Source organism: Salvelinus alpinus, chromosome 4 (genome assembly GCF_045679555.1).
Source record: "Salvelinus alpinus chromosome 4, SLU_Salpinus.1, whole genome shotgun sequence".
Taxonomy (NCBI): domain Eukaryota; kingdom Metazoa; phylum Chordata; class Actinopteri; order Salmoniformes; family Salmonidae; genus Salvelinus; species Salvelinus alpinus.
This window is the reverse complement of record NC_092089.1, coordinates 31,552,493-31,578,134: the sequence shown is the minus strand read 5'-3', so window position 1 is coordinate 31,578,134 and position 25,642 is coordinate 31,552,493. Positions and strand designations below refer to the sequence as shown.

The 25,642-nt window shown below is 47.7% G+C and overlaps 1 protein-coding gene across 3 annotated transcripts in view; it reads left to right on the top strand.

Annotated features, from left to right (window-relative positions):
- The first annotated feature begins 80 nt into the window (after nucleotides 1–80).
- Nucleotides 81–25,642, top strand: part of lmtk3 (lemur tyrosine kinase 3) — a 58,912-nt gene continuing 33,350 nt past the window's right edge. For 2 of the 3 annotated variants that reach the window (XM_071396583.1, XM_071396581.1), the window contains exons 1-5: nucleotides 81–627; nucleotides 3,191–3,339; nucleotides 5,732–5,879; nucleotides 6,015–6,088; nucleotides 6,592–6,710. In XM_071396583.1, coding sequence (XP_071252684.1) covers nucleotides 540–627; nucleotides 3,191–3,339; nucleotides 5,732–5,879; nucleotides 6,015–6,088; nucleotides 6,592–6,710 — 578 coding nt within the window. In that variant the 5' untranslated portion in view covers nucleotides 81–539. The remainder of the gene's footprint in view (nucleotides 628–3,190; nucleotides 3,340–5,731; nucleotides 5,880–6,014; nucleotides 6,089–6,591; nucleotides 6,711–25,642) is intronic. The other variant, XM_071396582.1, reaches the window with a different exon arrangement.

Below are 25,642 nucleotides of genomic sequence, written 5' to 3'. Positions count from 1 at the left end.
ACATACATTTTTCTAGCAGGTGCATACATACACAGACGCACAGCACCGCGAAATAAAACGGGCCCGAGACAGCAGTGTAGAAGCGAGACAGACGCACTCGCATGAAACCACGGGCGAACCATGATAATGCAAGCTCACTTTTGTCTGACGTAGCCGATGATTAACGGGAGATAAATACTACAGTCGCCCTCGTACTGGTGTCGGGAAAGAGCCGAAACGGGAAAAATAGCGGATGGTTTGACCTCATTGGGGTTATTTGTTGTTTTCGTCGCCGTTTTTGTGGAGAGACCACTGATGTAACGGTTCTGGATTTGATGGGTTGGCAGGACGGGATGCACAAAAGAGCGTCTCTTACACCGTGTTTAGTTGCGGATTAGGAGAGGGGGATCAAACGGAGGAGGGGAAGAGGGGAACACAACAACAAGGAGACGTTCTTTATTAGCGGGGGAAGACAGCGCCAGACCAGGATACCGTAGCGGAGAGAAGCAGAAGACCGAAAGCGTCGCTCGAATGATTGTGCGGTGGTGGATCCCGCGACGATGCGACGACACTGCTGGGTGATAGTGCTGGCGGGGATGTTGTCGTACTTCAACCCGGAGAGAGCCCTTGGAGCCCCGCAGAGAGAATGTGAGTGGTGTCGGTGAGCTGGAATGATATTGACGCTGGGAGAAAGAAGAGAGGGGGAGGTGGGAGAGGGGATAGATTAGAGGGTTATGAATAGGTACTCGGAAATATTACGGCCAAAACACACCGAGACAGCCTCAACAATAATACGATATATTGTATCTTTCTTGGCTGATAGGATTAGGCTATGGTAGGCAATATGCCTTTATAACACTGGGGATGAAATCAGAAAGACAATGGCCACATTATTATCATCAAGTAGCCTGGAGAATTCGGTAGGATCTGCGACCCTATTTCGGTGATATTTATCAATAGTATCGATGGCATGTCAAAACGGGAATTCGCCCAATGAATATTAAATTAATCGCCACTGTATCGTTCATGTGTATATCAAACCTATATTATCCCACTTGGGTTTAATGATAAAAAATCTTTGAATTTCCATTTAAAGTCCACAAAATCCGTTTTATTTTGTCCTCCTTTTATTAGGCATCGCAGTGTTTTGTTTGTGTATTGTCTTTTGCAGTCATGTTGTTCTGGTGTATTGTTTTGATAAGAGCTGTAAACTGGAGCTGGTGGAATAGGCCCCTGCTATGTGTACCTATTTATATGCAGTGTATGTCTGGACAGCTGTCTAGGGATAGAATAATAGAATTGCCCAGGATTTGTGCATCTATACTGCCGATGGATAGGCTACATAAAATATTATTGTATTCTACATAGACTTATGTGAAAGAGTTTGAATTTCATATAGGCCAACATGTTTTTCCTATTTTAACAGTTTCCAATGTAATTCTACTGCCAGGCCATAGGCTTGCATAGGCTGCAGTCCAATCCAGTACATAAATCAACGAAATTATTACACATTTATGATGAGCCAATAATTCATGTATCTTTCTCAAATTCATACTCATGATTTTTTGTAGCTTTTCTTACTTAGAATTTACACGTCACTCTTGAATTTGTTAGAATAACATGGACCATTCTGTTTTTAGGCCTTCATAGAGGTCTGAGTGTTTTTCTCATTAAACAGCCATTGAAGGATGGAATCATACAACATATAACTTCTGAGCTCAAAACATCCTTAATGCTAATTACAATGTTCAATTGTGTTGTTTATATATTTTAAAGAAGTGCTCAAAGTGCTTCATAAATGTCTTTTTAGGGGTAACTTGCATTTTCCACTCATGAATGATCTCATGAAAATATTCCATTGATCAGAAAAGCCTATTTGTGATTGGATTCCCTTTCAGTGTGTTATTGGACGTCTCTGTAAGATTTGTGTACTGTCTAGAGGGAGAGGCAGAGGAGAGGATGTGCCAGAATTGTTAATCACAGTTAAGCTTACACATTGATCTACCAACAGGGTAAACATCAATTAAAGCCTTTTGTTTTGACTATTATTGGACTGTTGATGCATCTCCACACCATGCTTTCAGTAATCAATGAGCTCATGAAATGGATGGGGAAACGTACATTTGGTTTTGCATTATTCATTACTGTGTCGTAATAGTGAGTCAATATCTAGAAGTAGTGATGAATACAGGGCATGATGGAATAGGATGAGCAGGGGAAAACAGAGTAGCTCTGGTACTTGCATTTTCTGGTTCCAATGACACTGAAAATGCTCACCCTGTGGTTGATATTCATAAGTACTGTACTGAATTGACACTTGACTTGCAAGTGTATTGACAAGTATGTGTACTCAGAGGTTCACCTTCGGGAGTTGGAGAAGTGTTTTTGTAAAATTGTATATGGGGAAAAACAAATAATATTGACAACAAGTTCATCTAGAAATATTCATTTTTGATTGTGGCGATGCTGGTTTTGATTTGAGGGTTTAAAATTTAAAGATACAACAAACAAGTAGTAGCCTGTTGTGAAGGGTTTTTAACCACCCTGCCCTCCCCCTTCTCTTTTTCACAGATGGTTCGCTCCTCACAAACGGCCAAGTTGAGGTACAAATATATAAAAAAACGCCCCAAACTCTTCCTTCTCACCTAGGTAGCCAACCTCCCTGATTTGAGTGATTCTTTTCCAATTTTCCAACCCTCCCCCGGTAGCAATTTCCCCAAAATGACGACGCCACCCCTCCCTGCTTTTCAACTGTGTTTCCTGGAAGGGATGTTGTTTTTTGGTACCCCCCTCCCTCCTCCCCCCTCTTTCCTAACCGGAATGGTAGACTTCCCTGATTTTAACTTTAATTCCGCTCTCTCCTCTCTTTTATTGATTCCGAAGATGGTTTCCTGACTTTCCTCCAAAGTTGATTTCCTTTTCCTGCTTCTCCCAAAACTCCAATGACAGTTGTTCATTGGGGATCCTCCGCTTTGTCTCAAACGTACCTCTATTGAAACAATTCCAACGGTTTTCCTCCTCAATCTCAATATGTAACAATGACTTTGACCTTTTTCAACCCAATTCTCTGAAGCCTCTCTTTCCCCCACTCACTCATCCACTCACCAACACTTCAACCTAACAACTGTGTGTTTCCTTCAGGAAGTACTACCTGGCCGATTAACCGTATTAACCTTTTCCTCTACTCCTTTTCTCTCCCGCCATATCTCAGTCTCTCAATCCAGGGCTGCGTCTCTCTCTTCTCCGCCCTACGTCGTCATTCTCATCTCTTGCTCGGGGCTCGTCTCCTTTGTTTTACTGCTCTTCACCTGTCTGTGCTGTAAGAAGGGAGGAGTGGGATTCAATGTAAGTCTCCATCATGTAAGAGACTTATTCACACGTCTTGTCTATTGTGTTGCACTGTCTGCATGCATATTGTGTACAGTTTTGAGAATGACACAAATGTATATTTTCACACAGTCTGCTGCATCAGTTTGTATGATGGCAATTTGCATATACTCCAGAATGTTATGAAGAGTGATCAGATGAATTGCAATTAATTGCAAAGTCCCTCTTTGCCATGCAAATTAACTGAATCCCCCAAAAACATTTCCACTACATTTCAGCCCTGCCACAAAAATACCAGCTGACATCATGTCAGTGATTCTCTCGTTAACACAGGTGTGAGTGTTGACGAGGACAAGGCTGGAGATCACTCTGTCATGCTGATTGAGTTCGAATAACAGACTGGAAGCTTCAAAAGGAGGGTGGTGCTTGGAATCATTGTTTTTCCTCTGTCAACCATGGTTACCTGCAAGGAAACATGTGCCGTCATCATTGCTTTGCACAAAAAGGGCTTCACAGGCAAGGATATTGCTGCCAGTAAGATTGCACCTAAATCAACCATTTATCGGATCATCAAGAACTTCAAGGAGAGCGGTTCAATTGTTGTGAAGAAGGCTTCAGGGCGCCCAAGAAAGTCCAGCAAGCGCCAGGACCGTCTCCTAAAGTTGATTCAGCTGCGGGATCGGGGCACCACCAGTACAAAGCTTGCTCAGGAATGGCAGCAGGCAGGTGTGAGTGCATCTGCACGCACAGTAAGGCGAAGACTTTTGTAAGATGTCCTGGTGTCAAGAAGGGCAGCAAAGAAGCCACTTCTCTCCAGGAAAAACATCAGGGACAGACTGATATTCTGCAAAAGGTACAGGGATTGGACTGCTGAGGACTGGGGTAAAGTCATTTTCTCTGATGAATCCCCTTTCCGATTGTTTGGGGCATCCGGAAAAAAGCTTGTCCGGAGAAGACAAGCTGAGTGCTACCATCAGTCCTGTGTCATGCCAACAGTAAAGCATCCTGAGACCATTCATGTGTGGGGTTGCTTCTTAGCCAAGGGAGTGGGCTCACTCACAATTTTGCCTAAGAACACAGCCATGAATAAAGAATGGTACCAACACATCCTCCGAGAGCAACTTCTCCCAACCATCCAGGAACAGTTTGGTGACGAACAATGCCTTTTCCAGCATGATGGAGCACCTTGCCATAAGGCAAAAGTGATAACTAAGTGTCTCGGGGAACAAAACATCGATATTTTCAGTCCATGGCCAGGAAACACCCCAGACCTTAATCCCATTGAGAACTTGTGGTCAATCCTCAAGAGGCGGGTGGACAAACAAAAACCACAAATTCTGACAACCTCAAGCATTGATTATGCAAGAATGGGCTGCCATCAGTCAGGATGTGGGTGGCCCAGAAGTTAATTGACAGCATGCCAGGGCGGATTGCAGAGGTCTTGAAAAAGAAGGGTCAACACTGCAAATATTGACTCTTTGCATCAACTTCATGTAATTGTCAATAAAAGCCTTTGACACTTATGAAATGCTTGTAATTATACTCCAGTATTCCATAGTAACATCTGACAAAAATATCTAAAGACACTGAAGCAGAAAACTTTGTGGAAATTAAAATTTGTGTCATTCTAAAAACATTTGGCCACGACTGTAGATCAATAGATATAGGCATCATATTACACACTGGCCCTTAGGGAAACCCTAAACATTGATGGCTGTAACAATGTTATAGCATATGGGAATGTCCTGATTTGTCATGGAAGGGCCCAGCACCACAGGGGCGGTGGGCATCCCCATAATTCAAACCCTCTATGAATCTATTGTCTTTGAATCTGGGATCTTTGGATGGTTCATTGTTTCTTACCACATTTTACCAGAAGTATTACAGATGTTGCATGAGCCAGAAAGCTTAGGGTCTGTTTACATTGAATAGATTTCCTCATATTAAATCCAGATAGGTCTTACTTTGTGACATTTCAGCCAGCACACTGGGTGCATCTCAATTATCTAAAGTGGCTCCCCTCCTTCATCTAAACTGATGTGAAAACACAGGCAACAAGGGGAAAGTAATATGGTGTCTGCCCACCAGTTATTTGTTTACACTTGCCCAATTTCTTTAGAAACGTAAACCACTTTAGGCTATTGACACAGCCACTAGAAAAGCGGTCACCAACCCTCATCCTGGAGAGCTTCGGGTGTGTAGGGTTTTGTTCCAGGACAGGCCAGAACTAACACACCGGATTCAACTAATCAACTACGGTAATAAATAAGAGTTTAATAAACTGAATCAGGTGTGTTGGTGCTGGGCTGGAACAAAGACCTGCAAACCCTTTATCTCCCGGGACCAGGCTTGGTGATCACTGCTTTTCAAACTTACAATATCTCTAAAGCTTCTACGCTTCCTCTGTTCTTTCCTGTCAAATCAGGAGTTTGACAATGCAGAGGGGGAGGAGTGTTCTGGGGGTTCTAGCCCCGCCCAGGAGGACAGTCTGTCCTCTTGCCCCTCCCTCCCGGAGGTCTACACCCTCCCACTCAGGGTCAGGGCTAACTGCCCCGCCCTGCAAGATGACTCAGGTAACTAAGGCAGACTCTCTGTAGCTGGAGCTGATGGCAGTATATAGCACATGAATATTAGCAAACTTGATGGATATCAGAAAAGCCCAAATCATGTGTCTTTCTCTTTTCATCTCCTCTATTCTGTCTCTAAAGACTCTAAGTCGAAGTACTTCCGTAGGCACACTCTCAACTACCTTCAGGAAATAGGAAATGGCTGGTTTGGAAAGGTGAGATCACCAACTCATACCTCCACCCTCAGTTGTGACGTCATCATGTAATGGTGGTAGCTGGATCTGGCAGTTCTTCCAAATGTCTCTCAACCCCATGTTTCCTCAAAAAGACACATCCTTTTAACAGCTTCTCAGTAAATCTAATATTGGCTTCCTACCAGCTCTCATGAGTTATTTCTTCTTCCTACACCACTATATTTCTCTCTCTCTCCCTCTCTCTCTCTTTCCCTCTCTTCTCTCTCTCTCCTTCATTCTCCTCTCTTTCCCCCTTTCCCCCTCTGTCCCACATCTCTCTTTCTCCTTCCATCTCTCTCCTCCTCCCTCTCTCCCTCTCCTTTCCTCTCCTCTCCTCTCTCTCCCTCCTCTCTATCTGTCTCCTGTCTGTCCCACATCTCTCTTTCTCCTTACCTCCTTCTCCCTCTTTCCCTCTTTCCCTCTCTCCTCTTCTCCCTCCTCTCTCTCTCTCTATACCTCCTTCCCTCTCTCTCTCCCTCCCTCAGGTGATCCTAGCGGAGGTGCTGTGTGACTGCAGCTCCTCCCAGGCCGTGGTGAAGGAGTTGCGGGTCAGTGCCAGCCCTCTGGAGCAGAGGAAGTTCTTGGCTGAGTCTGAGCCATACAGGTCAGAGAATCTGACATTTTGTGTCATCAGACACTTTTATTTAAGTTATTTGTTTTTGTGGTTTCCTGAGTGTACAAAACATTAGGAACACCTACCTAATATTGAGTTGCACCCTCTTTTTCCCTCAGAACAGCCTCAAGTCAGGGCATGGACTCTACAAGGTGTCAAAAGCATTCCACAGGGATGCTGGCCCATGTTGACTCCAATGCTTCCCAAAGTTGTGTCAAGTTGGCTGGATGTCCTTTGGGTGGGGGACCAGTCTTGTTAAACACGGGAAATTGTTGAGGGTGAAAAACCCAGCAGCTTTGCAGTTCTTGACACACTCAAACCAGTGTGCCTGACACCTACTACCATATCCCGTTCAAAGGCACTTAAATCTTGTGTCTTGCCCACTCACCCTCTGAATGGCACATATACACAATCCATGTCTTGATTGTCTCAAGGTTTAAAAATCCTTATTTAACCTCTCCTCCCCTTTATCTACACTGATTGAAGTGGATTTAACAAGTGACGTCAATAAAGGATCATAGCTTTCACCTGGATTCACCTGGTCAGTCTATGTCATGTTACGAGCAGGTGTTCCTAATGTTTTGTACATTCAGTGTATATAAATCACAGTTCTTGGGATTAACTTCACAGTTAACTCCCAACCTGTATTTCACTCTGGTTGATTTGGTGCTGTTTGAAAAAGATCTACATGGACCAAGTCACATCAGTAGATGTGTTTAATTGTCGTGTGTCATATTGAGATGCTGGTAGTTAGAGACTGCATGCTGCATACAAGTGGAGCAGTGTTAGAACTGTAACATGGAGTGACAGATGACTACTGGTCTGACCTATTTATTATGCTCAACTTAGATTAAAATGACACTTGGCCCGCCATCTCTCTCTATCTCTCTCTCTCATACACACTTACAGTTGCCTCTTTCTCTGTCACATATAGAAACACATGTTTCTCTATCATCTTTCTCTCTCGCTCCCCCTCTCTCTAGCTCTGTCTGTTTTCTTTCGTCCTCTCCCCCTCTCTCTAGTTCTGTCTGTTTTCTTTCGTCCTCTCCCCCTCTCTCTAGCTCTGTCTGTTTTCTTTCGTCCTCTCCCCCTCTCTCTAGCTCTGTCTGTTTTCTATCATCCTCTCCCCCTCTCTCTAGCTCTATCTGTTTTCTATCATCCTCTCCCCCTCTCTCTAGCTCTATCTGTTTTCTTTCGTCCTCTCCCCCTCTCTCTAGCTCTATCTGTTTTCTATCATCCTCTCCCCCTCTCTCTAGCTCTATCTGTTTTCTATCGTCCTCTCCCCCTCTCTCTAGCTCTGTCTGTTTTCTTTCGTCCTCTCCCCCTCTCTCTAGCTCTGTCTGTTTTCTATCGTCCTCTCCCCCTCTCTCTAGTTCTGTCTGTTTTCTTTCGTCCTCTCCCCCTCTCTCTAGTTCTGTCTGTTTTCTTTCGTCCTCTCCCCCTCTCTCTAGTTCTGTCTGTTTTCTTTCGTCCTCTCCCCCTCTCTCTAGTTCTGTCTGTTTTCTTTCGTCCTCTCCCCCTCTCTCTAGCTCTGTCTGTTTTCTTTCGTCCTCTCCCCCTCTCTCTAGCGCTGTCTGTTTTCTTTCGTCCTCTCCCCCTCTCTCTAGCTCTGTCTGTTTTCTTTCGTCCTCTCCCCCTCTCTCTAGCTCTGTCTGTTTTCTATCATCCTCTCCCCCTCTCTCTAGCTCTATCTGTTTTCTATCATCCTCTCCCCCTCTCTCTAGCTCTATCTGTTTTCTTTCGTCCTCTCCCCCTCTCTCTAGCTCTATCTGTTTTCTATCATCCTCTCCCCCTCTCTCTAGCTCTATCTGTTTTCTATCGTCCTCTCCCCCTCTCTCTAGCTCTGTCTGTTTTCTTTCGTCCTCTCCCCCTCTCTCTAGCTCTATCTGTTTTCTATCGTCCTCTCCCCCTCTCTCTAGCTCTGTCTGTTTTCTTTCGTCCTCTCCCCCTCTCTCTAGTTCTGTCTGTTTTCTTTCGTCCTCTCCCCCTCTCTCTAGTTCTGTCTGTTTTCTTTCGTCCTCTCCCCCTCTCTCTAGTTCTGTCTGTTTTCTTTCGTCCTCTCCCCCTCTCTCTAGCTCTGTCTGTTTTCTTTCGTCCTCTCCCCCTCTCTCTAGCTCTGTCTGTTTTCTTTCGTCCTCTCCCCCTCTCTCTAGCTCTGTCTGTTTTCTTTCGTCCTCTCCCCCTCTCTCTAGCTCTGTCTGTTTTCTATCATCCTCTCCCCCTCTCTCTAGCTCTATCTGTTTTCTATCATCCTCTCCCCCTCTCTCTAGCTCTATCTGTTTTCTTTCGTCCTCTCCCCCTCTCTCTAGCTCTATCTGTTTTCTATCATCCTCTCCCCCTCTCTCTAGCTCTATCTGTTTTCTATCGTCCTCTCCCCCTCTCTCTAGCTCTGTCTGTTTTCTTTCGTCCTCTCCCCCTCTCTCTAGCTCTATCTGTTTTCTATCGTCCTCTCCCCCTCTCTCTAGCTCTGTCTGTTTTCTTTCGTCCTCTCCCCCTCTCTCTAGTTCTGTCTGTTTTCTTTCGTCCTCTCCCCCTCTCTCTAGTTCTGTCTGTTTTCTTTCGTCCTCTCCCCCTCTCTCTAGTTCTGTCTGTTTTCTTTCGTCCTCTCCCCCTCTCTCTAGCTCTGTCTGTTTTCTATCGTCCTCTCCCCCTCTCTCTAGTTCTGTCTGTTTTCTATCGTCCTCTCCCCCTCTCTCTAGCTCTGTCTGTTTTCTATCGTCCTCTCCCCCTCTCTCTAGTTCTGTCTGTTTTCTTTCGTCCTCTCCCCCTCTCTCTAGCTCTGTCTGTTTTCTATCGTCCTCTCCCCCTCTCTCTAGTTCTGTCTGTTTTCTTTCGTCCTCTCCCCCTCTCTCTAGTTCTGTCTGTTTTCTTTCGTCCTCTCCCCCTCTCTCTAGCTCTGTCTGTTTTCTTTCGTCCTCTCCCCCTCTCTCTAGTTCTGTCTGTTTTCTATCGTCCTCTCCCCCTCTCTCTAGCTCTGTCTGTTTTCTTTCGTCCTCTCCCCCTCTCTCTAGTTCTGTCTGTTTTCTATCGTCCTCTCCCCCTCTCTCTAGCTCTATCTGTTTTCTTTCGTCCTCTCCCCCTCTCTCTAGTTCTGTCTGTTTTCTATCGTCCTCTCCCCCTCTCTCTAGCTCTGTCTGTTTTCTATCGTCCTCTCCCCCTCTCTCTAGTTCTGTCTGTTTTCTTTCGTCCTCTCCCCCTCTCTCTAGCTCTGTCTGTTTTCTATCGTCCTCTCCCCCTCTCTCTAGCTCTGTCTGTTTTCTATCGTCCTCTCCCCCTCTCTCTAGTTCTGTCTGTTTTCTTTCGTCCTCTCCCCCTCTCTCTAGCTCTGTCTGTTTTCTATCGTCCTCTCCCCCTCTCTCTAGCTCTGTCTGTTTTCTATCGTCCTCTCCCCCTCTCTCTAGTTCTGTCTGTTTTCTTTCGTCCTCTCCCCCTCTCTCTAGCTCTGTCTGTTTTCTATCGTCCTCTCCCCCTCTCTCTAGCTCTGTCTGTTTTCTATCGTCCTCTCCACCCCTCTCTCTAGCTCTGTCTGTTTTCTTTCGTCCTCTCCCCCTTTCTCTAGCTCTGTCTGTTTTCTTTCGTCTTCTCCCCCTCTCTCTAGTTCTGTCTGTTTTCTATCGTCCTCTCCCCCTCTCTCTAGTTCTGTCTGTTTTCTTTCGTCCTCTCCCCCTCTCTCTAGCTCTGTCTGTTTTCTATCGTCCTCTCCCCCTCTCTCTAGCTCTGTCTGTTTTCTATCGTCCTCTCCCCCTCTCTCTAGTTCTGTCTGTTTTCTTTCGTCCTCTCCCCCTCTCTCTAGCTCTATCTGTTTTCTATCGTCCTCTCCCCCTCTCTCTAGTTCTGTCTGTTTTCTATCGTCCTCTCCCCCTCTCTCTAGTTCTGTCTGTTTTCTTTCGTCCTCTCCCCCTCTCTCTAGCTCTATCTGTTTTCTATCGTCCTCTCCCCTTCTCTCTAGTTCTGTCTGTTTTCTTTCGTCCTCTCCCCCTCTCTCTAGTTCTGTCTGTTTTCTTTCGTCCTCTCCCCCTCTCTCTAGCTCTGTCTGTTTTCTATCGTCCTCTCCCCCTCTCTCTAGCTCTGTCTGTTTTCTTTCGTCCTCTCCCCCTCTCTCTAGCTCTGTCTGTTTTCTTTCGTCCTCTCCCCCTCTCTCTAGCTCTGTCTGTTTTCTATCATCCTCTCCCCCTCTCTCTAGCTCTATCTGTTTTCTATCATCCTCTCCCCCTCTCTCTAGCTCTATCTGTTTTCTTTCGTCCTCTCCCCCTCTCTCTAGCTCTATCTGTTTTCTATCATCCTCTCCCCCTCTCTCTAGCTCTATCTGTTTTCTCTCGTCCTCTCCCCCTCTCTCTAGCTCTGTCTGTTTTCTATCGTCCTCTCCCCCTCTCTCTAGTTCTGTCTGTTTTCTTCTGTCCTCTCCCCCTCTCTCTAGCTCTATCTGTTTTCTATCGTCCTCTCCCCCTCTCTCTAGTTCTGTCTGTTTTCTATCGTCCTCTCCCCCTCTCTCTAGTTCTGTCTGTTTTCTTTCGTCCTCTCCCCCTCTCTCTAGCTCTATCTGTTTTCTATCGTCCTCTCCCCTTCTCTCTAGTTCTGTCTGTTTTCTTTCGTCCTCTCCCCCTCTCTCTAGTTCTGTCTGTTTTCTTTCGTCCTCTCCCCCTCTCTCTAGCTCTGTCTGTTTTCTATCGTCCTCTCCCCCTCTCTCTAGCTCTGTCTGTTTTCTTTCGTCCTCGCCCCCTCTCTCTAGCTCTGTCTGTTTTCTTTCGTCCTCTCCCCCTCTCTCTAGCTCTGTCTGTTTTCTATCATCCTCTCCCCCTCTCTCTAGCTCTATCTGTTTTCTATCATCCTCTCCCCCTCTCTCTAGCTCTATCTGTTTTCTATCATCCTCTCCCCCTCTCTCTAGCTCTATCTGTTTTCTATCGTCCTCTCCCCCTCTCTCTAGCTCTGTCTGTTTTCTATCGTCCTCTCCCCCTCTCTCTAGTTCTGTCTGTTTTCTTCTGTCCTCTCCCCCTCTCTCTAGCTCTATCTGTTTTCTATCGTCCTCTCCCCCTCTCTCTAGTTCTGTCTGTTTTCTATCGTCCTCTCCCCCTCTCTCTAGTTCTGTCTGTTTTCTTTCGTCCTCTCCCCCTCTCTCTAGCTCTATCTGTTTTCTATCGTCCTCTCCCCTTCTCTCTAGTTCTGTCTGTTTTCTTTCGTCCTCTCCCCCTCTCTCTAGTTCTGTCTGTTTTCTTTCGTCCTCTCCCCCTCTCTCTAGCTCTGTCTGTTTTCTATCGTCCTCTCCCCCTCTCTCTAGCTCTGTCTGTTTTCTTTCGTCCTCTCCCCCTCTCTCTAGCTCTGTCTGTTTTCTTTCGTCCTCTCCCCCTCTCTCTAGCTCTGTCTGTTTTCTATCGTCCTCTCCCCCTCTCTCTAGCTCTATCTGTTTTCTATCATCCTCTCCCCCTCTCTCTAGCTCTATCTGTTTTCTATCGTCCTCTCCCCCTCTCTCTAGCTCTGTCTGTTTTCTTTCGTCCTCTCCCCCTCTCTCTAGCTCTATCTGTTTTCTATCGTCCTCTCCCCCTCTCTCTAGCTCTGTCTGTTTTATTTCGTCCTCTCCCCCTCTCTCTAGTTCTGTCTGTTTTCTTTCGTCCTCTCCCCCTCTCTCTAGTTCTGTCTGTTTTCTTTCGTCCTCTCCCCCTCTCTCTAGCTCTGTCTGTTTTCTATCGTCCTCTCCCCCTCTCTCTAGTTCTGTCTGTTTTCTTTCGTCCTCTCCCCCTCTCTCTAGTTCTGTCTGTTTTCTTTCGTCCTCTCCCCCTCTCTCTAGCTCTGTCTGTTTTCTTTCGTCCTCTCCCCCTCTCTCTAGTTCTGTCTGTTTTCTATCGTCCTCTCCCCCTCTCTCTAGCTCTGTCTGTTTTCTTTCGTCCTCTCCCCCTCTCTCTAGTTCTGTCTGTTTTCTATCGTCCTCTCCCCCTCTCTCTAGCTCTATCTGTTTTCTTTCGTCCTCTCCCCCTCTCTCTAGTTCTGTCTGTTTTCTATCGTCCTCTCCCCCTCTCTCTAGCTCTGTCTGTTTTCTATCGTCCTCTCCCCCTCTCTCTAGCTCTGTCTGTTTTCTATCGTCCTCTCCCCCTCTCTCTAGTTCTGTCTGTTTTCTTTCGTCCTCTCCCCCTCTCTCTAGCTCTGTCTGTTTTCTATCGTCCTCTCCCCCTCTCTCTAGCTCTGTCTGTTTTCTATCGTCCTCTCCCCCTCTCTCTAGTTCTGTCTGTTTTCTTTCGTCCTCTCCCCCTCTCTCTAGCTCTGTCTGTTTTCTATTGTCCTCTCCCCCTCTCTCTAGCTCTGTCTGTTTTCTATCGTCCTCTCCACCCCTCTCTCTAGCTCTGTCTGTTTTCTTTCGTCCTCTCCCCCTCTCTCTAGCTCTGTCTGTTTTCTTTCGTCTTCTCCCCCTCTCTCTAGTTCTGTCTGTTTTCTATCGTCCTCTCCCCCTCTCTCTAGTTCTGTCTTTCTTTCGTCCTCTCCCCCTCTCTCTAGCTCTGTCTGTTTTCTATCGTCCTCTCCCCCTCTCTCTAGCTCTGTCTGTTTTCTATCGTCCTCTCCCCCTCTCTCTAGTTCTGTCTGTTTTCTTTCGTCCTCTCCCCCTCTCTCTAGCTCTATCTGTTTTCTATCGTCCTCTCCCCCTCTCTCTAGTTCTGTCTGTTTTCTATCGTCCTCTCCCCCTCTCTCTAGTTCTGTCTGTTTTCTTTCGTCCTCTCCCCCTCTCTCTAGCTCTATCTGTTTTCTATCGTCCTCTCCCCTTCTCTCTAGTTCTGTCTGTTTTCTTTCGTCCTCTCCCCCTCTCTCTAGTTCTGTCTGTTTTCTTTCGTCCTCTCCCCCTCTCTCTAGCTCTGTCTGTTTTCTATCGTCCTCTCCCCCTCTCTCTAGCTCTGTCTGTTTTCTTTCGTCCTCTCCCCCTCTCTCTAGCTCTGTCTGTTTTCTTTCGTCCTCTCCCCCTCTCTCTAGCTCTGTCTGTTTTCTATCATCCTCTCCCCCTCTCTCTAGCTCTATCTGTTTTCTATCATCCTCTCCCCCTCTCTCTAGCTCTATCTGTTTTCTTTCGTCCTCTCCCCCTCTCTCTAGCTCTATCTGTTTTCTATCATCCTCTCCCCCTCTCTCTAGCTCTATCTGTTTTCTATCGTCCTCTCCCCCTCTCTCTAGCTCTGTCTGTTTTCTTTCGTCCTCTCCCCCTCTCTCTAGCTCTATCTGTTTTCTCTCGTCCTCTCCCCCTCTCTCTAGCTCTGTCTGTTTTCTTTCGTCCTCTCCCCCTCTCTCTAGTTCTGTCTGTTTTCTTTCGTCCTCTCCCCCTCTCTCTAGTTCTGTCTGTTTTCTTTCGTCCTCTCCCCCTCTCTCTAGTTCTGTCTGTTTTCTTTCGTCCTCTCCCCCTCTCTCTAGCTCTGTCTGTTTTCTATCGTCCTCTACCCCTCTCTCTAGTTCTGTCTGTTTTCTATCGTCCTCTCCCCCTCTCTCTAGCTCTGTCTGTTTTCTATCGTCCTCTCCCCCTCTCTCTAGTTCTGTCTGTTTTCTTTCGTCCTCTCCCCCTCTCTCTAGCTCTGTCTGTTTTCTATCGTCCTCTCCCCCTCTCTCTAGTTCTGTCTGTTTTCTTTCGTCCTCTCCCCCTCTCTCTAGTTCTGTCTGTTTTCTTTCGTCCTCTCCCCCTCTCTCTAGCTCTGTCTGTTTTCTTTCGTCCTCTCCCCCTCTCTCTAGTTCTGTCTGTTTTCTATCGTCCTCTCCCCCTCTCTCTAGCTCTGTCTGTTTTCTTTCGTCCTCTCCCCCTCTCTCTAGTTCTGTCTGTTTTCTATCGTCCTCTCCCCCTCTCTCTAGCTCTGTCTGTTTTCTTTCGTCCTCTCCCCCTCTCTCTAGTTCTGTCTGTTTTCTATCGTCCTCTCCCCCTCTCTCTAGCTCTGTCTGTTTTCTATCGTCCTCTCCCCCTCTCTCTAGTTCTGTCTGTTTTCTTTCGTCCTCTCCCCCTCTCTCTAGCTCTGTCTGTTTTCTATCGTCCTCTCCCCCTCTCTCTAGCTCTGTCTGTTTTCTATCGTCCTCTCCCCCTCTCTCTAGTTCTGTCTGTTTTCTTTCGTCCTCTCCCCCTCTCTCTAGCTCTGTCTGTTTTCTATCGTCCTCTCCCCCTCTCTCTAGTTCTGTCTGTTTTCTTTCGTCCTCTCCCCCTCTCTCTAGCTCTGTCTGTTTTCTATCGTCCTCTCCCCCTCTCTCTAGCTCTGTCTGTTTTCTATCGTCCTCTCCACCCCTCTCTCTAGCTCTGTCTGTTTTCTTTCGTCCTCTCCCCCTCTCTCTAGCTCTGTCTGTTTTCTTTCGTCTTCTCCCCCTCTCTCTAGTTCTGTCTGTTTTCTATCGTCCTCTCCCGTTCTCTCTAGTACTGTCTGTTTTCGTTCGTCCTCACCCCCTCTCTCTAGCTCTGTCTGTTTTCTAATGTCCTCTCCCCCTCTCTCTAGCTCTGTCTGTTTTCTATCGTCCTCTCCCCCTCTCTCTAGTTCTGTCTGTTTTCTTTCGTCCTCTCCCCCTCTCTCTAGCTCTATCTGTTTTCTATCGTCCTCTCCCCCTCTCTCTAGTTCTGTCTGTTTTCTATCGTCCTCTCCCCCTCTCTCTAGTTCTGTCTGTTTTCTTTCGTCCTCTCCCCCTCTCTCTAGCTCTATCTGTTTTCTATCGTCCTCTCCCCTTCTCTCTAGTTCTGTCTGTTTTCTTTCGTCCTCTCCCCCTCTCTCTAGTTCTGTCTGTTTTCTTTCGTCCTCTCCCCCTCTCTCTAGCTCTGTCTGTTTTCTTTCGCCCTCTCCCCCTCTCTCTAGCTCTGTCTGTTTTCTTTCGTCCTCTCTCCCTCTCTCTAGCTCTATCTGTTTTCTTTCGTCCTCTCCCCCTCTCTCTAGCTCTGTCTGTTTTCTTTCGTCCTCTCCCCCTCTCTCTAGTTCTGTCTGTTTTCTTTCGCCCTCTCCCCCTCTCTCTAGCTCTGTCTGTTTTCTTTCGTCCTCTCTCCCTCTCTCTAGCTCTATCTGTTTTCTTTCGTCCTCTCTCCCTCTCTCTAGCTCTATCTGTTTTCTTTCGTCCTCTCCCCCTCTCTCTAGCTCTGTCTGTTTTCTTTCGCCCTCTCCCCCTCTCTCTAGCGCTGTCTGTTTTCTTTCGTCCTCTCCCCCTCTCTCTAGTTCTGTCTGTTTTCTTTCGTCCTCTCCACCCCTCTCTCTAGCTCTGTCTGTTTTCTATCGTCCTCTCCCCCTCTCTCTAGCTCTATCTGTTTTCTATCGTCCTCTCCCCCTCTCTCTAGCTCTGTCTGTTTTCTATCGTCCTCTCCCCCTCTCTCTAGCTCTATCTGTTTTCTATCGTCCTCTCCCCCTCTCTCTAGCGCTATCTGTTTTCTATCGTCCTCTCCCCCTCTCTCTAGCTCTGTCTGTTTTCTATCGTCCTCTCCCCCTCTCTCTAGCTCTATCTGTTTTCTATCGTCCTCTCCCCCTCTCTCTAGCTCTATCTGTTTTCTATCGTCCTCTCCACCCCTCTCTCTAGTTCTGTCTGTTTTCTTTCGTCCTCTCCCCCTCTCTCTAGCTCTGTCTGTTTTCTATCGTCCTCTCCACCTCTCTCTAGTTCTGTCTGTTTTCTTTCGTCCTCTCCCCCTCTCTCTAGCTCTGTCTGTTTTCTTTCATCCTCTCCCCCTCTCTCTAGTTCTGTCTGTTTTCTTTCGTCCTCTCCCCCTCTCTCTAGTTCTGTCTGTTTTCTATCGTCCTCTCCACCCCTCTCTCTAGTTCTGTCTGTTTTCTTTCGTCCTCTCCCCCTCTCTCTAGTTCTGTCTGTTTTCTATCGTCCTCTCCACCCCTCTCTCTAGTTCTGTCTGTTTTCTTTCGTCCTCTCCCCCTCTCTCTAGTTCTGTCTGTTTTCTTTCGTCCTCTCCCCCTCTCTCTAGCTCTATCTGTTTTCTATCGTCCTCTCCCCTTCTCTCTAGTTCTGTCTGTTTTCTTTCGTCCTCTCCCCCTCTCTCTAGTTCTGTCTGTTTTCTTTCGTCCTCTCCCCCTCTCTCTAGTTCTGTCTGTTTTCTTTCGCCCTCTCCCCCTCTCTCTAGCTCTGTCTGTTTTCTTTCGTCCTCTCTCCCTCTCTCTAGCTCTATCTGTTTTCTTTCGTCCTCTCCCCCTCTCTCTAGCTCTGTCTGTTTTCTTTCGTCCTCTCCCCCTCTCTCTAGTTCTGTCTGTTTTCTTTCGCCCTCTCCCCCTCTCTCTAGCTCTGTCTGTTTTCTTTCGTCCTCTCTCCCTCTCTCTAGCTCTATCTGTTTTCTTTCGTCCTCTCTCCCTCTCTCTAGCTCTATCTGTTTTCTTTCGTCCTCTCCCCCTCTCTCTAGCTCTGTCTGTTTTCTTTCGCCCTCTCCCCCTCTCTCTAGCGCTGTCTGTTTTCTTTCGTCCTCTCCCCCTCTCTCTAGTTCTGTCTGTTTTCTTTCGTCCTCTCCACCCCTCTCTCTAGCTCTGTCTGTTTTCTATCGTCCTCTCCCCCTCTCTCTAGCTCTATCTGTTTTCTATCGTCCTCTCCCCCTCTCTCTAGCTCTGTCTGTTTTCTATCGTCCTCTCCCCCTCTCTCTAGCTCTATCTGTTTTCTATCGTCCTCTCCCCCTCTCTCTAGCTCTATCTGTTTTCTATCGTCCTCTCCCCCTCTCTCTAGCTCTGTCTGTTTTCTATCGTCCTCTCCCCCTCTCTCTAGCTCTATCTGTTTTCTATCGTCCTCTCCCCCTCTCTCTAGCTCTATCTGTTTTCTATCGTCCTCTCCACCCCTCTCTCTAGTTCTGTCTGTTTTCTTTCGTCCTCTCCCCCTCTCTCTAGCTCTGTCTGTTTTCTATCGTCCTCTCCACCTCTCTCTAGTTCTGTCTGTTTTCTTTCGTCCTCTCCCCCTCTCTCTAGCTCTGTCTGTTTTCTTTCATCCTCTCCCCCTCTCTCTAGTTCTGTCTGTTTTCTTTCGTCCTCTCCCCCTCTCTCTAGTTCTGTCTGTTTTCTATCGTCCTCTCCACCCCTCTCTCTAGTTCTGTCTGTTTTCTTTCGTCCTCTCCCCCTCTCTCTAGTTCTGTCTGTTTTCTATCGTCCTCTCCACCCCTCTCTCTAGTTCTGTCTGTTTTCTTTCGTCCTCTCCCCCTCTCTCTAGTTCTGTCTGTTTTCTTTCATCCTCTCCCCCTCTCTCTAGCTCTGTCTGTTTTCTATCGTCCTCTCCACCCCTCTCTCTAGTTCTGTCTGTTTTCTATCGTCCTCTCCACCCCTCTCTCTAGTTCTGTCTGTTTTCTATCGTCCTCTCCCCCTCTCTCTAGTTCTGTCTGTTTTCTATCGTCCTCTCCACCCCTCTCTCTAGTTCTGTCTGTTTTCTTTCGTCCTCTCCCCCTCTCTCTAGTTCTGTCTGTTTTCTATCGTCCTCTCCCCCTCTCTCTAGCTCTGTCTGTTTTCTTTCGTCCTCTCTCCCTCTCTCTAGCACTGTCTGTTTTCTATCGTCCTCTCCCCCTCTCTCTAGTTCTGTCTGTTTTCTTTCGTCCTCTCCCCCTCTCTCTAGTTCTGTCTGTTTTCTTTCGTCCTCTCCCCCTCTCTCTAGTTCTGTCTGTTTTCTATCGTCCTCTCCACCCCTCTCTCTAGTTCTGTCTGTTTTCTTTCGTCCTCTCCCCCTCTCTCTAGTTCTGTCTGTTTTCTTTCGTCCTCTCCCCCTCTCTCTAGTTCTGTCTGTTTTCTTTCGTCCTCTCCCCCTCTCTCTAGCTCTGTCTGTTTTCTATCGTCCTCTCCACCCCTCTCTCTAGTTCTGTCTGTTTTCTTTCGCCCTCTCCCCCTCTCTCTAGCTCTGTCTGTTTTCTTTCGTCCTCTCCACCCCTCTCTCTAGTTCTGTCTGTTTTCTATCGTCCTCTCCACCCCTCTCTCTAGTTCTGTCTGTTTTCTTTCGTCCTCTCCCCCTCTCTCTAGCTCTGTCTGTTTTCTATCGTCCTCTCCACCCCTCTCTCTAGTTCTGTCTGTTTTCTTTCGCCCTCTCCCCCTCTCTCTAGCTCTGTCTGTTTTCTTTCGTCCTCTCTCCCTCTCTCTAGCACTGTCTGTTTTCTATCGTCCTCTCCCCCTCTCTCTAGTTCTGTCTGTTTTCTTTCGTCCTCTCCCCCTCTCTCTAGGTCTGTCTGTTTTCTATCGTCCTCTCCCCCTCTCTCTAGCTCTGTCTGTTTTCTATCGTCCTCTCCACCCCTCTCTCTAGCTCTGTCTGTTTTCTTTCGTCCTCTCCCCCTCTCTCTAGTTCTGTCTGTTTTCTTTCGTCCTCTCCCCCTCTCTCTAGCTCTATCTGTTTTCTATCGTCCTCTCCCCCTCTCTCTAGCTCTGTCTGTTTTCTATCGTCCTCTCCCCCTCTCTCTAGCTCTGTCTGTTTTCTATCGTCCTCTCCCCTTCTCTCTAGTTCTGTCTGTTTTCTATCGTCCTCTCCCCCTCTCTCTAGCTCTATCTGTTTTCTATCGTCCTCTCCCCCTCTCTCTAGCTCTGTCTGTTTTCTATCGTCCTCTCCCCCTCTCTCTAGCTCTGTCTGTTTTCTATCGTCCTCTCCCCTTCTCTCTAGCTCTGTCTGTTTTCTATCGTCCTCTCCCCCTCTCTCTATTTCTGTCTGTTTTCTTTCGTCCTCTCCCCCTCTCTCTAGCTCTATCTGTTTTCTATCGTCCTCTCCCCCTCTCTCTAGCTCTGTCTGTTTTCTATCGTCCTCTCCCCCTCTCTCTAGTTCTGTCTGTTTTCTTTCGTCCTCTCCCCCTCTCTCTAGTTCTGTCTGTTTTCTATCGTCCTCTCCACCCCTGTCTGTTTTCTATCGTCCTCTCCCCCTCTCTCTAGCGCTGTCTGTTTTCTTTTGTCCTCTCCCCCTCTCTCTAGCTCTATCTGTTTTCTTTCATCCTCTCCCCCTCTCTCTAGTTCTGTCTGTTTTCTATCGTCCTCTCCCCCTCTCTCTAGCTCTGTCTGTTTTCTATCGTCCTCTCCCCCTCTCTCTAGCTCTGTCTGTTTTCTATCGTCCTCTCCCCCTCTCTCTAGCTCTGTCTGTTTTCTATCGTCCTCTTCCCCTCTCTCTAGCTCTATCTGTTTTCTATCATCCTCTCCCCCTCTCTCTAGCTCTATCTGTTTTCTTTCATCCTCTCCCCCTCTCTCTAGCTCTGTCTGTTTTCTATCGTCCTCTCCCCCTCTCTCTAGCTCTATCTGTTTTCTATCATCCTCTCCCCCTCTCTCTAGCTCTATCTGTTTTCTTTCATCCTCTCCCCCTCTCTCTAGCTCTGTCTGTTTTCTATCGTCCTCTCCCCCTCTCTCTAGCTCTATCTGTTTTCTTTCATCCTCTCCCCCTCTCTCTAGTTCTGTCTGTTTTCTTTCGTCCTCTCCCCCTCTCTCTAGCTCTATCTGTTTTCTATCGTCCTCTCCCCCTCTCTCTAGCTCTGTCTGTTTTCTATCGTCCTCTCCCCCTCTCTCTAGTTCTGTCTGTTTTCTATCGTCCTCTCCACTCCTCTCTCTAGTTCTGTCTGTTTTCTTTCGTCCTCTCCCCCTCTCTCTAGTTCTGTCTGTTTTCTTTCGTCCTCTCCCCCTCTCTCTAGTTCTGTCTGTTTTTTTTCGTCCTCTCCCCCTCTCTCTAGCTCTGTCTGTTTTCTATCGTCCTCTCCACCCCTCTCTCTAGTTCTGTCTGTTTTCTTTCGCCCTCTCCCCCTCTCTCTAGTTCTGTCTGTTTTCTTTCGTCCTCTCCCCCTCTCTCTAGCTCTGTCTGTTTTCTATCGTCCTCTCCACCCCTCTCTCTAGTTCTGTCTGTTTTCTTTCGCCCTCTCCCCCTCTCTCTAGCTCTGTCTGTTTTCTTTCGTCCTCTCTCCCTCTCTATAGCTCTGTCTGTTTTCTATCGTCCTCTCCCCCTCTCTCTAGTTCTGTCTGTTTTCTTTCGTCCTCTCCCCCTCTCTCTAGTTCTCTCTGTTTTCTATCGTCCTCTCCCCCTCTCTCTAGCTCTGTCTGTTTTCTATCGTCCTCTCCCCCTCTCTCTAGCTCTGTCTGTTTTCTTTCGTCCTCTCCCCCTCTCTCTAGTTCTGTCTGTTTTCTTTCGTCCTCTCCCCCTCTCTCTAGCTCTATCTGTTTTCTATCGTCCTCTCCCCCTCTCTCTAGCTCTGTCTGTTTTCTATCGTCCTCTCCCCCTCTCTCTAGCTCTGTCTGTTTTCTATCGTCCTCTCCCCCTCTCTCTAGCTCTATCTGTTTTCTATCGTCCTCTCCCCCTCTCTCTAGCTCTGTCTGTTTTCTATCGTCCTCTCCCCCTCTCTCTAGCTCTGTCTGTTTTCTATCGTCCTCTCCCCTTCTCTCTAGCTCTGTCTGTTTTCTATCGTCCTCTCCCCCTCTCTCTAGTTCTGTCTGTTTTCTTTCGTCCTCTCCCCCTCTCTCTAGCTCTATCTGTTTTCTATCGTCCTCTCCCCCTCTCTCTAGCTCTGTCTGTTTTCTATCGTCCTCTCCCCCTCTCTCTAGTTCTGTCTGTTTTCTTTCGTCCTCTCCCCATCTCTCTAGTTCTGTCTGTTTTCTATCGTCCTCTCCACCCCTGTCTGTTTTCTATCGTCCTCTCCCCCTCTCTCTAGCGCTGTCTGTTTTCTTTTGTCCTCTCCCCCTCTCTCTAGTTCTGTCTGTTTTCTTTCGTCCTCTCCCCCTCTCTCTAGCTCTATCTGTTTTCTTTCATCCTCTCCCCCTCTCTCTAGTTCTGTCTGTTTTCTTTCGTCCTCTCCCCCTCTCTCTAGCTCTATCTGTTTTCTATCGTCCTCTCCCCCTCTCTCTAGCTCTGTCTGTTTTCTATCGTCCTCTCCCCCTCTCTCTAGCTCTGTCTGTTTTCTATCGTCCTCTCCCTCTCTCTCTAGTTCTGTCTGTTTTCTATCGTCCTCTCCCCTTCTCTCTAGCTCTGTCTGTTTTCTTTCATCCTCTCCCCCTCTCTCTAGCTATGTCTGTTTTCTTTCGTCCTCTCCCCCTCTCTCTAGCTCTGTCTTTTCTTTCGTCCTCTCCCCCTCTCTCTAGCTCTGTCTGTTTTCTTTCGCCCTCTCCCCCTCTCTCTAGCGCTGTCTGTTTTCTTTCGTCCTCTCCCCCTCTCTCTAGCGCTGTCTGTTTTCTTTCGTCCTCTCCCCCTCTCTCTAGCTCTGTCTGTTTTCTTTCGTCCTCTCCCCTCTCTCTAGCGCTGTCTGTTTTCTATCGTCCTCTCCCCCTCTCTCTAGCTCTGTCTGTTTTCTTTCGTCCTCTCCCCTCTCTCTAGCGCTGTCTGTTTTCTATCGTCCTCTCCCCCTCTCTCTAGCTCTGTCTGTTTTCTTTCGTCCTCTCCCCTCTCTCTAGCGCTGTCTGTTTTCTATCATCCTCTCCACCTCTCTCTAGTTCTGTCTGTTTTCTTTCGTCCTCTCCCCCTCTCTCTAGCTCTGTCTGTTTTCTTTCATCCTCTCCCCCTCTCTCTAGTTCTGTCTGTTTTCTTTCGTCCTCTCCCCCTCTCTCTAGTTCTGTCTGTTTTCTATCGTCCTCTCCACCCCTCTCTCTAGTTCTGTCTGTTTTCTTTCGTCCTCTCCCCCTCTCTCTAGTTCTGTCTGTTTTCTATCGTCCTCTCCACCCCTCTCTCTAGTTCTGTCTGTTTTCTTTCGTCCTCTCCCCCTCTCTCTAGTTCTGTCTGTTTTCTTTCATCCTCTCCCCCTCTCTCTAGCTCTGTCTGTTTTCTATCGTCCTCTCCACCCCTCTCTCTAGTTCTGTCTGTTTTCTATCGTCCTCTCCACCCCTCTCTCTAGTTCTGTCTGTTTTCTATCGTCCTCTCCCCCTCTCTCTAGTTCTGTCTGTTTTCTATCGTCCTCTCCACCCCTCTCTCTAGTTCTGTCTGTTTTCTTTCGTCCTCTCCCCCTCTCTCTAGTTCTGTCTGTTTTCTATCGTCCTCTCCCCCTCTCTCTAGTTCTGTCTGTTTTCTTTCATCCTCTCCCCCTCTCTCTAGTTCTGTCTGTTTTCTTTCGTCCTCTCCCCCTCTCTCTAGTTCTGTCTGTTTTCTATCGTCCTCTCCACCCCTCTCTCTAGTTCTGTCGGTTTTCTTTCGTCCTCTCCCCCTCTCTCTAGTTCTGTCTGTTTTCTTTCGTCCTCTCCCCCTCTCTCTAGTTCTGTCTGTTTTCTTTCGTCCTCTCCCCCTCTCTCTAGCTCTGTCTGTTTTCTATCGTCCTCTCCACCCCTCTCTCTAGTTCTGTCTGTTTTCTTTCGCCCTCTCCCCCTCTCTCTAGCTCTGTCTGTTTTCTTTCGTCCTCTCCACCCCTCTCTCTAGTTCTGTCTGTTTTCTATCGTCCTCTCCACCCCTCTCTCTAGTTCTGTCTGTTTTCTTTCGTCCTCTCCCCCTCTCTCTAGCTCTGTCTGTTTTCTATCGTCCTCTCCCCTTCTCTCTAGCTCTGTCTGTTTTCTATCGTCCTCTCCCCCTCTCTCTAGTTCTGTCTGTTTTCTTTCGTCCTCTCCCCCTCTCTCTAGCTCTATCTGTTTTCTATCGTCCTCTCCCCCTCTCTCTAGCTCTGTCTGTTTTCTTTCGTCCTCTCCCCCTCTCTCTAGTTCTGTCTGTTTTCTATCGTCCTCTCCACCCCTCTCTCTAGTTCTGTCGGTTTTCTTTCGTCCTCTCCCCCTCTCTCTAGTTCTGTCTGTTTTCTTTCGTCCTCTCCCCCTCTCTCTAGTTCTGTCTGTTTTCTTTCGTCCTCTCCCCCTCTCTCTAGCTCTGTCTGTTTTCTATCGTCCTCTCCACCCCTCTCTCTAGTTCTGTCTGTTTTCTTTCGCCCTCTCCCCCTCTCTCTAGCTCTGTCTGTTTTCTTTCGTCCTCTCCACCCCTCTCTCTAGTTCTGTCTGTTTTCTATCGTCCTCTCCACCCCTCTCTCTAGTTCTGTCTGTTTTCTTTCGTCCTCTCCCCCTCTCTCTAGCTCTGTCTGTTTTCTATCGTCCTCTCCCCTTCTCTCTAGCTCTGTCTGTTTTCTATCGTCCTCTCCCCCTCTCTCTAGTTCTGTCTGTTTTCTTTCGTCCTCTCCCCCTCTCTCTAGCTCTATCTGTTTTCTATCGTCCTCTCCCCCTCTCTCTAGCTCTGTCTGTTTTCTTTCGTCCTCTCCCCCTCTCTCTAGTTCTGTCTGTTTTCTATCGTCCTCTCCACCCCTCTCTCTAGTTCTGTCGGTTTTCTTTCGTCCTCTCCCCCTCTCTCTAGTTCTGTCTGTTTTCTTTCGTCCTCTCCCCCTCTCTCTAGTTCTGTCTGTTTTCTTTCGTCCTCTCCCCCTCTCTCTAGCTCTGTCTGTTTTCTATCGTCCTCTCCACCCCTCTCTCTAGTTCTGTCTGTTTTCTTTCGCCCTCTCCCCCTCTCTCTAGCTCTGTCTGTTTTCTTTCGTCCTCTCCACCCCTCTCTCTAGTTCTGTCTGTTTTCTTTCGTCCTCTCCCCCTCTCTCTAGTTCTGTCTGTTTTCTATCGTCCTCTCCACCCCTGTCTGTTTTCTATCGTCCTCTCCCCCTCTCTCTAGCGCTGTCTGTTTTCTTTTGTCCTCTCCCCCTCTCTCTAGCTCTATCTGTTTTCTTTCATCCTCTCCCCCTCTATCTAGTTCTGTCTGTTTTCTATCGTCCTCTCCCCCTCTCTCTAGCTCTGTCTGTTTTCTATCGTCCTCTCCCCCTCTCTCTAGCTCTGTCTGTTTTCTATCGTCCTCTCCCCCTCTCTCTAGCTCTGTCTGTTTTCTATCGTCCTCTTCCCCTCTCTCTAGCTCTATCTGTTTTCTATCATCCTCTCCCCCTCTCTCTAGCTCTATCTGTTTTCTTTCATCCTCTCCCCCTCTCTCTAGCTCTGTCTGTTTTCTATCGTCCTCTCCCCCTCTCTCTAGCTCTATCTGTTTTCTATCATCCTCTCCCCCTCTCTCTAGCTCTATCTGTTTTCTTTCATCCTCTCCCCCTCTCTCTAGCTCTGTCTGTTTTCTATCGTCCTCTCCCCCTCTCTCTAGCTCTATCTGTTTTCTTTCATCCTCTCCCCCTCTCTCTAGTTCTGTCTGTTTTCTTTCGTCCTCTCCCCCTCTCTCTAGCTCTATCTGTTTTCTATCGTCCTCTCCCCCTCTCTCTAGCTCTGTCTGTTTTCTATCGTCCTCTCCCCCTCTCTCTAGTTCTGTCTGTTTTCTATCGTCCTCTCCACTCCTCTCTCTAGTTCTGTCTGTTTTCTTTCGTCCTCTCCCCCTCTCTCTAGTTCTGTCTGTTTTCTTTCGTCCTCTCCCCCTCTCTCTAGTTCTGTCTGTTTTCTTTCGTCCTCTCCCCCTCTCTCTAGCTCTGTCTGTTTTCTATCGTCCTCTCCACCCCTCTCTCTAGTTCTGTCTGTTTTCTTTCGCCCTCTCCCCCTCTCTCTAGCTCTGTCTGTTTTCTTTCGTCCTCTCCACCCCTCTCTCTAGTTCTGTCTGTTTTCTATCGTCCTCTCCACCCCTCTCTCTAGTTCTGTCTGTTTTCTTTCGTCCTCTCCCCCTCTCTCTAGCTCTGTCTGTTTTCTATCGTCCTCTCCACCCCTCTCTCTAGTTCTGTCTGTTTTCTTTCGCCCTCTCCCCCTCTCTCTAGCTCTGTCTGTTTTCTTTCGTCCTCTCTCCCTCTCTCTAGCTCTGTCTGTTTTCTATCGTCCTCTCCCCCTCTCTCTAGTTCTGTCTGTTTTCTTTCGTCCTCTCCCCCTCTCTCTAGTTCTCTCTGTTTTCTATCGTCCTCTCCCCCTCTCTCTAGCTCTGTCTGTTTTCTATCGTCCTCTCCCCCTCTCTCTAGCTCTGTCTGTTTTCTTTCGTCCTCTCCCCCTCTCTCTAGTTCTGTCTGTTTTCTTTCGTCCTCTCCCCCTCTCTCTAGCTCTATCTGTTTTCTATCGTCCTCTCCCCCTCTCTCTAGCTCTGTCTGTTTTCTATCGTCCTCTCCCCCTCTCTCTAGCTCTGTCTGTTTTCTATCGTCCTCTCCCCTTCTCTCTAGTTCTGTCTGTTTTCTATCGTCCTCTCCC